Here is a 12,656-nt window from a genome sequence, read left to right on the forward strand (position 1 = left end):
AATCTGAGGCTGGAGTACAGAGTGATTCTAAACATCTCAGCTTTTATTTCTAATAGCAACTTAGCCTGTATCTTTCAAACTGGAAAAAGAAGGGCAGTGGAAGAAGAGAAACTGCTTCCATGTGGAAGGCTATGGACCTGTACACTACCTTGCTAAGCATGATAACCAACACCATCTACCATATTTACAGGGGTTCTAATGCTACCTTGTCTAATCTCAAGCAAAGCACTATGGCTATGACACATTCTACTCCAAATCAAGCTAATACATGCCAGAGCATCAGACACCACTGTGGCCTAGAAGTGCTAACTCTAAACAAAAAACTTACTACATGACACAATAATTGCACAATTAAACTCACACTTGAGCTGCTCTCTTCAGTTCTAAACCCATTGAGCCTAATTCTTCTTTCTTTGCCCCCCACCCCATCTCAGGAAGGAAGCCATCCCACTGTTATTTAAAAAATAAAGCCTAAAACAACACTAATAATTTCTTGTAAGCTACAAATTTCAGAAGCACTTATATCCTCTTGTACAAGTTTCACTTACAGGAACTCTCCCTTTTGCTCTAAATGCTGCCACTTTTGAGAGGTCATCGTCCTTTACACTGGTTGGCACAACAAGAACAGCAGGGTACGTATCACAAAGCTCATAGGTGCTGTTAATTTTTGATATTTTCCAGCTCTCATTGGGCAAGCCCTGTATGAAAGTAAAAACAGTTTAGCATTTTTCAGGTTAGGCCTTTACATATCTGAGTTTCGGGCAATGAAAAATTTTATGTCCTGCATCCTTTTTAAAAAAAGGCATGCCCACGTTTTCTTTTAAATAAGTTAAAAACTTAGGTATTCATGCTGAATCATAAACCAATGGAAGTCTTTCCTACTAAACTGATATGGAAAATAACCATATGGAAAATGTAGATTTAAAATTACAAACAACAGTCAGTCTTCTGTTTAATGCTGCTTACTCAAATTCAATTTTTTATAAAGCCTGTATTTTGTAGAAACAGCACTTGAAAAATGTGGATTTCAGAACCATGTTAAGTTAGACCAATTTGCTCAAGTACTCAGCACCTGTACCTCCATCAACTTTAGCAGGTGCTCAATGCACTCAAACTCAGGCCACTTGCATTTTATTACCCAAACATGAGATGCAGGCAGTTAGTCCATGTAGCAAGAGCTGAAAATGATGAGTTTTCTGTAACATTTTTTCCTTGTTTAAATGGCTCTGGGAGAGATGGAGAAAAAAAACCACACCAAGTACTTCTATAACTTACCTGCCTCTTATATTCTGCCATTGGATCATACACTTTCCAGCCATTAACTGCAAACTTTTCTTTATAGCTGAATGCAAAAAGAGGCTAAAGACAACAAAACAAAATCATAAATTACTGCCTGACAGGTTGTATGCACAACAAGCTCCAAACAGTGAACACTCCAGTATTTCAAATCTAACACTTATAAAACTCTTGGAACAGCAGACATAACACCGTCAGTCAAGACTGGAAAACACTGAGCTAGAAAGAGGATTAAAAATAGTTTTCTCCATTAAGTATGAGTTTAAAATTAACAAAACCAAGACAGGAAACAGAAAGTTCAAGTTACTTGCCTCTGATCACACAACACACCAATGGCAATGCCAAGATGAGAAAATTGGTTTCCTACTCCTGACCAGTTCCTTACCCACCCAGGCAAATGGAAACAGAATTCTGCAGCTAACTAATAACAAGATTAATTGTACCTATTTGTTGTACTAGACAGAACTTCTATATTAAATTACCTACTGCAGAAAGTAAGAGTCAATACATACATATTTTTAATCAGCAACATTAGGCAAATCTAGATCTCAAGGGTTATTTATAAATTAACTTCAATAGCAGGACACAGCAGTGTTTGATGAATTAATACAAAAAGCACCCAGGGTCAGAATGGCCTGCCTGCTCTGCAACAGATTTTATGAATCAACACTTCAAAGTTTGTTATAAAGCCCTTGTATTTCCTCCCCTACACTTTCCCAAAAGAGGAGAGCCAGTGACAGCCTCCTCTCCATCTTAAGACTTACCAGTCCATTAGAAACAGGAAATGCACGTGTTACAAGGTTTTCAAAGATCTCCAATCTGTTCTGCTCTTCCTGTTTATAGGCCAGCCGCAAATTTCTCATATCCTGTCAAAAATAAGTTACAGTTTTACTCTATGATAAATTAAAAAAAAGAAAAAGCAAATATAAGACATTTGAAGGAAGGCATATATGGAACACAAAGTCACTGACATCATCTAACCCCCAAGAGAACAGAGTTCTGTAAGCATTCATATGAGGTAACTAGGAGTGTCATTAGAGATGCTTGATATAAAAATAGCCACTTTTTCTTTGAATTCACCCTTGAGACAAAATGCAGAAGTGTTTAAGACTGCAAGTATCATAGAGGAATTGAAATAAATGAAGCACAATTCAAATACAGGGAACTGATCAGACAGAAAAACAGCACATGGGCTGGCAGATTCCTCTTATAGAAAAATGAAATGAAAATATTTTAATATTAAAAAATCTCTACCATGCCTTACCTTGCAAACTATTTCTATACCACATGAATTGTCTCCATGGCTCTGTACTCCAATTTTTTCAACCCTACTTATAACTCCAAGGGGAACATCAACAACAAAAGGTGGATCCTGAAATTTGTATATAAAACAATTTTATTACATTAGAAGAAATACAAATTAATATTATTCATATGTGTTTCATTAGAGCCAACAATAATTCCTGTTTAGTAGACTGCTGTGAAACATCACACTTCACTGAATTTGTCACTTTCTGAAATCTACTTCAGCAACATTCCTACCTGAAACAATAGGCAGATAGATAGTGAAGTCTTACCCTCTCAACACTTTTGATAAACATTCTGAAGTCCGTCACTGTGAGCGTACCACTGACTGCTCCCATAAATGGACAGATATACATAACATCCTTAGCTGGAAAACAGATCAATTAAAGCTTTGTTTTACTGTTATAGACATTTACTCCATAACAATCTATTTTCATTTGAAACTCACAAGGTTTTGATGCTTGACCTCTTTAGGAAAGCTTATTCTTGCGGAGTTGTCTTTATCTCAGCAATGAAAGCAATCAAATTCCTTAGCCCCACTGCTGCTCAGCAGCTCCTCAGCACCTGGGGCAGGGCTGCAGCAAGGGCAGGCAGGTCCCCAACACCCTGCAGGTACCCCCAGCTGCAGGCAGCTCTGGTCCCTGCCCTGAGGTGCAGAGCACCCACACTCACCCGAAAGACAGAGCATCCAAAGGGGCAATTACTGATCCACATGCACCCAACCTCCAAGTAATTCAGTTCTATGCCCACACATTCATTTTCACTTCTATTTGTGGGTATTCTTTCCTAGTGAAGTACTGCACTGCTAACACAGAGCTCACTGTCACAAGCCAAAGCGAAATAAATCCCCCTAAGAACTGGAAACTAAGTTTACTGCAACCTCATGTTTTTTGATACTACAATTTTGAAGCTATGACACATTCTTGGCACCCCCAAGCAGAAGTACAATACATACACCTCTATGGAACAAAAAGTCCTTAGGAAAAAAAGAAATTATCTATATGGAGCAAGTCATCCTCTGGATCTGGTTTCTCCTGCCAACACTTGGATTTAAAAGACAAAGAAAAGAAATCCACATCTAATCAGTTAATCTAAAGTGGCATTAAATTAAATAACAAAAGTCAAAAGGAAATAATATTATGTTTTTAAATAAACTAGCAATTTAATAGTATTCAATGCAGCACTCAGTAGTACACTTACCGATAACTTTGATTGATTCTCCAGGAAAAAGTGGAGCCTCTTCCATCTGTGCTAGTTTGTTTCCATCCCGCAGTGCCTGGCAGAAATCCAAAATCGTGAGTAAATCTCAGTCTCCATCTGTACCACATCGATATATTTTGATGCAAAGTGCTTTTACTACCAGATTACTGAAACACAAGAAGTGTGTCCTTTTTTAAATCACACAACTGTACTAACAGTACCACAGTAAAAGAAAGGAACAAAAAACAACCAAACACAAATTTTTGTATTAAAATGTAACACAGACATACACATTAGTAACATATTAGTAACAAAGCATTTATGCAACAATTAGTTTCACATGCTAGCTACATATAGCATACAAAAATATGAACAATAAGATCAGCCCAAATTAGTAATTAACATTTTGTTAGTGTTTTGCTGAATGCAGGTATTATTTGGGGTATTTTATCTATTTGAGAACATTTTCAAGCTCTTATTATTTTTTTAATTCTAATGCTGCTTATTTAATATTTGATTGTTTTCATCTGAGAAAATTATATGGCAGAAACTTTATTTAACATTTTAACTTTGTGGTTTTGATAGCAAGAAGCACCCCACAATGCTTTATTTCAATCAATACCTTACTGAGAGTGCCACAGGTTATGTAATAGGTTCACTATAGGAATTTTGGATCCAGAAGGTCGGATTAAGAATGAAGTAACAACAAAAACAGAAGAACTATTAGCAATTTCAAAATACTGGTTAGTTTCATAACTTTTCATTGAGGTAAATGGCTTCATTGCTGAATGATACATGATGGATTCTTTGGGTCCTTTGCTGGCAGCTAAGATTTACAATGTACTGAAGATTGTAATACAGCATAAAACAGTTTGTGGGTCTGTTAAGGACCACGAGTGAAAGTGATCTCAGGTCAAAATGATGAGATATTAGGGTTTCAATTTTTTACATCCTGAATAAATACAATGGGCTAACTTGTTTAAGCAAACAAGGAACCTTTCCCTTGTATTGCAGCTCTGACCCACATATACGTAATTGGGAGGATCTGTCTGCTTCCAAATAGACTACCACAAGCCCTCACTAATAAATAATTTCTAAAAATATTTCAGCTGATCTCTGGCTTCAGATTTCCTTGAAAACTATTGAAATTTTACATGCAGCACCCAATCACAAAAAACAATGTGTAGAGAAATAGCCAGTGCTTACAAACTGAGGATGGATGTGCTCTGTTATGTGGGGCTTATGTTCAGCATTACATTTTAGACTACATGACCTTACAAGAAAAGTCTGCCTATCACATAACCAGTTACACACTAAATGCTTTCTAGGGCTTCTCTTGAATAAGAAATGTAAGATTTGTATGCACTGTATGAGTACTAATATATAGTACCTTGCTACACAGTTAATGAATGAAAGATGAGTAAAACTTGCCACCTGATCAGGTTCTGCTTCAGAATGATAGCCATTGTGTCCATCCTGAATCTCCTGCTTTGCATGAGGCAGCAGTAGAGCAAGAGAGAAGTAACAGCAAAAAAAATGCAAACAACAGGTGAAAGGACAGAATCTTCTCAGTTTTTGTTTCCCTTTTTAAAAATTTCCTTAAAAAGACAGCATATACTTCGACTCCAGTTTAGCTTTCCAAAATCTTCCACTCCTGGCACACACTACTTTCCACAGAAAGGAATCCAAGCTATTAGCACCATCCTTTGAATGTTATTTGGCACAACACAAAACGAAAAATTTACTCCCTTTTTCACAAAAGAATCAGTGCTCTGTAGATAAGAACATAAAAGTATGTACTGTCTTTTTAAGACAAATAACCTTACAGTGAAGAAAATTAATTTCAAAAACGCCACATGCTTATCACTAGAAGAAATTGAGTACAGCTCGCAAAGGCAGCATTATGGGAAAACTCATGCAATCTTTCACAGAAAAAACCAGGTCGACACCAAATAGAAGTATCTAGAGACTTTAAAAATGCTTTACTGTGTAAAACATGTTGTAACTGAACTCTCAACTTTATAGTTTAACGTATCTTTCCAGCAACTTCTATGTTGTGGCTTGAAACTCAGCCAGTAACTTCACAGAACCTAAAATCACTACTCACAGCAAAATAGGCAAACAATTCACATTTTCACATTAATTGATTTTTGCATCAATTGGCAGCAAATCCTGAACATTAATTAAACTTCTTTAATAAACATAAGGTCCTTATGCACACCAGAAAGAAGCACAAATGTCATCAGGTCAGCTGAAGGAATTGTTTTAGTATGTTCAGCCAAAAATGTTCTTCCGTCTTCTTTCTTTAACAACTGGAGAGAAGTTGTGCTCATGACAGTCTATTACTCCCAGTTTAAATGCAAAGAACTTCTCACTTGGTCAGACTGTAAAATCAGCCTCAGTCGAAATTTACAAATGTTTGTTAAAAGTCAATTTCTCTTTTTACAGGATTTCTACAGAACCCTCAAGAAACAACTTAGAAGAAGGACTTCAGATACCTTCAGATAATTTGAACTTTACATGAGTTAAAAAAATTGTAAGCACTTAAAAAACCCTTTCAAGTTATAAAGGACTACTAACATTTAGGTATGGCTAGAATTCTGTTATACAGAAATTACTTAAATTTCAGATTATAATTATGTTGTTTCTGAAATCAAAGAAAAATAGACATTGTGATCTCTGGAAGAAAACCAGCAGGACAATGAGCAAATACACCAAAGAATTTTAAATATATGAAAGACAAAGAAGCAGAGCAGACCATTCAAATATCAAAGCCTTTACACAGAACTGGGAAAAACTGAACAAAACCAGTTTTTGTTACTCAACTCAGACCAATTATTTGAAGCGTTAGCTATTTAAAAGAAAAAAAAAAGATCAACTTGTGGATTTGGATGATTGGACTAAACACATCATTTTAAAATATGTAAACAATGGATGAGAAAAAGAAATCATTCAGACTTCATCTCTTGGCTTCAGACTGAACAAGAGGTCTTTGTTTGAATAAAAGTGTTGGACGCATTTCATGAACAATGTCAAAACACTATCCAGATCACTTCTCACTCCATAAATGTTACTAAGAGAGAGGGGCAAGAAAACAAGGCCCTTCTTAATCTTCAGTGAACAATGGGCAAGCTCTAGTATCAAAATTATCATTAAAAAGATGTAGGTCATTGCACTAGTGCCTAACTTCAAACATAACCTTCAATCCTGTTACAGCTTGGTAACAACTAATGTAAAACAAGTACAAAGGCAAGCATGAATTTGGAACTTATTTAAATAGGACAGACACAGACTTAATGCTTTCACCACTGGTATTCTTTAGCATAGACATGTTAGAGCTGCTAACACAGTACTCTGCACTCTGAAGCATGTAAACCTGAATTGCAAGCATCCATTTTGTCAAAATTAATGTAATAAAACTGAAGTTAGTATTGCACATTCATAACATAATTTTAAAATATTGCTCTCTTACACATTGACTTTTATTGCTCACAAAAACATTGTAATGTATATAAAGCATTTCTATGGCAAAGAAGCTGTTGCACTGCATAGCAAAATGGTCTGACTGGTTCATAAAACCCATTAATGAGGTAAAGAAGAATGCTTGACACACCAAGATCTCACACAGCACAAGAGACACACAGGTAGGAGGCCGTTCACTGCTAGCCAAAGGTAATCTTACCCGTATAACTGGCCTCCTGTACACCTGTTAGTTAAAATATAAAATGTTATCCAATGAAACACACAGATTTGATTCGTTAAAGACACTATATCTTATTTCACCAGATTTTCAAAAGAACTCTACTCCCAAACATTTTAATTATAGCTGGATTTTGAAAGAACAAAACGAAACTATGCAGAACTAGTAACTTTCATTTGGAGGATTGTTTTGGTCTAAAAAAAAATCTCAGCCACTTCATTTTAGCGATGTAACAAACACCAAGGTCTTTGGATAGATTCATTCGTAATCACCCTTTTATCCTGCTACAATGTGCTATTGTTGTAAGAGAAGAAAGAGCCTGGTAATCCTTCTAGGTGGAAGACAATAAACCTGCACTAACAGCCATGAAGGCGAGCCACCTGATCTTTCAGAGAAAGACAACTCTTCCCAGCTTCTGAAGGTGTTTGTAGTCAGCAACTACAATCTAAGCAATTTTCATTTATATGAGCCCCTCATTCAAGAACACTCTGCAGGCAGAGCATGTGTCAGAGAAGACACACAGAGCACAGCTCAACTCAGACTGAGATCATGTTGCTGCAGGGTTTAGAGCTTCCCCAGTGCTCTCCAGTTCTGACCAGCCCATTAGCTGCCCCTTTGCTTCCCCCTTTGACTCCTCTTCCCTTAAATCACATTCTGGTAAGGTAAGTCATGTAAGAGTAACATGAGTAACACCGTTAGATAAAAGAATCGATATATTTACCTAGTTTTGCAAACATATTAATTTTAACAGTAAAAAAAGGATGAAAGAAAGAATAAAGCAGTGAGTTCCTGGTAAATCCAGCACAAACTAACAGAACTACCTGACCAGTTCCAGAAGCAAACACGCACATCTGACCCGACCTGAAGGTTCTGAGTTGTAAGATAGTCTCTAAATGCAGCAATTCAAGGTAACCAAAGGTAATGAAGACCCAGGAAAGTGCATCAAAAGAGAAAGATGTCTCAAAGGAAAACTGAGCTATATACGGGCATTGTCTTTTCATGTATGAATTCCACAGTAATAATGAGAAACCCCAACCTGTTAGTGGTACTGAGTAAACAACCATAAAAAATTCCATCAAGTTATATACAAATATGGGATTTCAAACCACAGCAATGCAATGATGTCGAATACAATTTAACCACAAAAATTCTTAATTTAAACCATCAGGCTTAAATCCTTTTCTCTCATTTCTCAGAGAGAGACTGAAGCAGAATTTTAATTAGGCCTTAAAAGATTTATTCCTGTTAAATAATATCTGAGATGAGTCTGGTATAGAGATGGAAGTTACTCAAAATTAAACAGTGCTCTTTATTCCAGAGGAATGCATTCTAACTCAGAGATAAACTGAACACCAAGCTTACACACTTGGATTTTAAGATGAAATCCTTGGCAAATACAACACCAACAGCTGTAATGCAAGGTTTCCCACAGCGTTTTACCAAAAATGTTGGCCTTGACCTGGAGCAAGCATTTGCAATTCAGCTGCTGTAGTATGGGAGAGCTACTCTTTACAAGCTGCTGACTGTACCAATAGTGTGAAACTCTGTTGAGGTTGAACTTTTAAATACACTACAGTCAAAAATATTTTATGGACTCATCTCAGACTCAAGCTGAATCTGACCTGTTGTCACTGAATCTAAAATACGCTACTTCCAGATAACAAACTTTGTAATCACAGAGCATATGTGAATTAAAATCTAGTTAAAACAAAACAAACAAAAGAGATAAAAACCTTCCTTTGGCCATTCTGTATGAAGACAATAAAACTGTTACATATCTAGGAAGAAAAAGGAATCTAGACAGCAGGAAGTTGGGCTTCTAAAGGGAATTGAAACATGGGTAACTTCTATCTCGTTGTGAGAGGAGAAAAACTGCCCATGCTCCATTCTTGACAGCTGAGTTGAGTGGCTGCATGGAGCGAACAGCCAGTGAGCGTGAAAGAACAGGGACACAAATGCACAGTGGAACTGTCAGGTAAACCATGCTGTGCACTCATTACCTTAGTGACAAAAATTTTGCTGGGAGGGAATGAAAAAGGTGACTTGTTTGTTTGATTTTAAATTCAGTGTCTCCAGTGAAACACCATGAAACATGATACTCAGTTATGTTCTCTGCACAGTAACAAAGTCATTCATTTATTCTTTGTGAAATCTGAGGCACTCAGTTCTGCACTCTGAATAACACACACTAGAAACCATTTCAACCTGTAACTATAATCTACTTTACCAATTATTTTATATAGTAACCCAAAAAAAGACAACTCACTTCTGACATTTTATTCAAAAACACTGACTTCTAAATTTTCCTTTTACCTTTCTGTTAATTTTTATTCTGTAGACTTCAACAGCACTATTCTAAATACGGAGGAAAACACAAAGCAGATTCAAGAGACTCCTACACATAATGAGATGTTTTTACTTCTGAAACATTCAGCAATCACTCAAGTACTTACCACCTGCTAATCAACATAGCAAGGACCTTTCCGATCTCCCACTCTTTTATCTTAAAACAAATCAATGCATTCCTCAAAAGTCACTTACCCTATAGTCTCTGGACACACCCTCTGATGGGACAGACCCTGAAATCTGACTCGAAATGGTTGCAGCTATCAGCTGTTTACACCATTCCACGTGGGATCCAGTCGGGCTACAAAATCAGAAATTTCAAGTTATTTAGCAGTAATTCAAAATGTGTATTTTGAACAGCATAGCAACTGAGAAGCCCAGAAAGCAACACTGTAACTGATCACTAACATCATAAAACTTGGGTTGCTTTGTGGGCAGAATGCAACTATTTTACTGATCAAATTAGGAAAAAGAATTTTACTAGTTCATGTCAGAGACACAGAGCTGTCAGGAGGTTAAAAGCGAGGTTAGGGTCCCAGGAACTTAAAAAATGTTATGTTCCTTATCCAGTGTAATTTTTATCACTCACACGCTTTTTTCTTAAAGCCACCCGTGGAATGAGTTTGGCCAAGTAATAGGAAACTCCTTATACTGTCCTTATCAATATGTCCTGATTATTCTGTAAATCCTCAGTACTTCATGCTAGTATTAAAAAAATTAAACGATGCTAACGTTGTATTCTATATTAAACCTTGAAAATACATGCTTTCTAAAGGAAAACTTCTAGTTAACTGCATTTTTTTCCAATTCATGAAATAAATCTTGGATAATCTTCATGTGGGCTCTCCCATGCCACAGTGATGATGTTCGGTGTAGGCTATTTACAAGAACCCTAAAGCATCTGAACCACACTAAATTGCAGGTAATGCAGTTTGAGAACAGTCCCCTAAACTAGTGCTGCTCACAAGTACTGCAGTACTGAGAGGTAGAAGCAATGACAGTCTGAAGTGCACTAGGTCTGCTTCAAAACACACAGGTATCCAAGTAAAAACTGGGAATGCCAGAGGGAACTGGTGCCCTGAGTGTTACCATAGCCTCAGCTGATATTTTCGATAACTGCCACTTTTCTTCAAACCATTCAGCTGGGCTCTTCTACAGATTGAATGCTTATTCAGAAGTAAAGTACAGAAAGAAAATGTTGATTTTTTTTTTTTTAGTTAATTCATAAACTAGCTTTGGATTCTGTGAACGTTCCATGACACTGAAGTGAATACACTTACACATAGCCAGCACCCAGCAGGTGCACCACACCTCAGACATTAAGAGGGCGGGGTAACACCCTTAGATAACCAATTACTATGGACAAGAGCTCCTTCCTTACATTAACTCTGCCAGTATAACTAGGTATAAGGCAGAGATCCATGCAACAACAACATACCTGAAATGGAAGATCTTTCAAAACTTTTCTGATAAATTTTAATAGCTTTCACCCCACCTGCACAATCTACACAGGACTAGATCTCACAATGTTGTTTTGCAACTAAAACACATCTATGATAGTCCTGCTTGAACAACAAAGATAACTTTCAGGTTAGTGCTGAACTCGAACCCAGATTCACTTAGAGAACTCTTCACTTAAGTTTTGCAAAAGAATCCAAGGGCTAAAACCTACAGTAATTCTTTTCTTACCTCGTTTATTTCTCATTCTCTCACATCTCTTAATTTCCAGTGTATCTCTTCAGGGCTTGCCTAAGTTTGTTTTCAAATAAGCACTCACTTGCTAATTAAGAAAAGGATTTATTTTTCTATGTCTTATCTTCACCAGGAATCACTATATCAACAGAGCTCATAGCAGCAGGAAAACGAATATGAATGCAGGACCATCCCCTGAGACCAGTGTGGGGGATGTGTCAGTGCTCCACAGAACACTGGTCACACCAATACGCCTTCTCCCCACGCACCAGTGGGGCACACACCAGCACTGACTGCCCTTGCACTCTGTCTCATCTGCAGTCACACACAGCCTGGCCTGGTACAATCGTACCAGCAAACAAATAAAGTATATGACAAATGGACATTATAACTGGCCCAGGATAGAGCAAGATCAGAAGAATGGAAGATGAAAATTAGGATAAGAAAGTGCATTAATAAGGAATACAAAGGTGTATGTTCTGATGATAGAAAATGGACAATTGACTTCCATCCTCACTAGAATGATGTAAAACCCCAGGTTTTTCCTAACAGAAAAAATGAGAGAATACAGAGACTAGAATCTAGCGCTGATTTTAAATATTCTTTTTTATTTCGTTTTCATCAGGGTGAGATTTCCGTTCATTTCTACTCCTTCTTTAAGGATTTTTAAACTCAGTTCTGAAGTCTGCCTTCAGCTGGAAACTTCTGAGTGAAGGAATGTCTCTGCCAGCGGCTGCTGGAGGAGGTGTGGTCCCACCTGGCACCCAGGGCCTGGCACCGCTCTGGTGAGACCCTGCGGACTCACGGCCAGCCGGGAACCGAAGAGGCACCACACTCCCCTACGGACAGACGGGACACCGGGACACACCGCAGACACCGACAGACACGCACCGGGAACACACCGCACACACACAGGGACACACGGACAGAACTCCGGGACACACCGCACACCGGGGGACAGTCTGGGGACAGTCATACCTCTGCACATTAAATACACGCACGAAAAAAACCCCAATCGGCAACAATCTCAAAACCCACGGACGGGCTCAGCCCGAGTTTGGCTCAGCCCGAGTTTGCAGGACGCTGCCCCAAACCACGGGGCCGAAGCCCCGCGGCC

General features: G+C 37.8%; 1 protein-coding gene across 6 annotated transcripts in view; it reads right to left on the reverse strand.

The window, feature by feature from the left end:
• Positions 1-10,148, reverse strand: part of MTMR1 (myotubularin related protein 1) — a 36,737-nt gene extending 26,589 nt beyond the window's left edge. Inside the window, exons 1-9 of one of the 6 annotated variants that reach the window (XM_017737533.1) lie at positions 10,043-10,148; positions 7,484-7,507; positions 5,236-5,286; positions 3,802-3,877; positions 2,874-2,968; positions 2,561-2,668; positions 2,061-2,162; positions 1,276-1,359; positions 549-698 (exon numbers count right to left, since the gene is read on the reverse strand). In XM_017737533.1, the coding sequence (XP_017593022.1) occupies positions 549-698; positions 1,276-1,359; positions 2,061-2,162; positions 2,561-2,668; positions 2,874-2,968; positions 3,802-3,847 (585 nt within the window). In that variant the 5' untranslated portion in view covers positions 3,848-3,877; positions 5,236-5,286; positions 7,484-7,507; positions 10,043-10,148. Of the gene's footprint in view, positions 1-548; positions 699-1,275; positions 1,360-2,060; positions 2,163-2,560; positions 2,669-2,873; positions 2,969-3,801; positions 3,878-5,191; positions 5,213-5,232; positions 5,287-7,483; positions 7,508-10,042 lie in introns of those variants that run through there. The other 5 variants (XM_008636152.2, XM_017737534.1, XM_008636151.2 and 2 more) reach the window with 5 other exon arrangements.
• Positions 10,149-12,656: the final 2,508 nt, after the last annotated feature.

The sequence above is a fragment of the Corvus brachyrhynchos genome, unplaced genomic scaffold (genome assembly GCF_000691975.1).
Source record: "Corvus brachyrhynchos isolate BGI_N302 unplaced genomic scaffold, ASM69197v1 scaffold346, whole genome shotgun sequence".
NCBI classification, from domain to species: Eukaryota; Metazoa; Chordata; class Aves; order Passeriformes; family Corvidae; genus Corvus; species Corvus brachyrhynchos.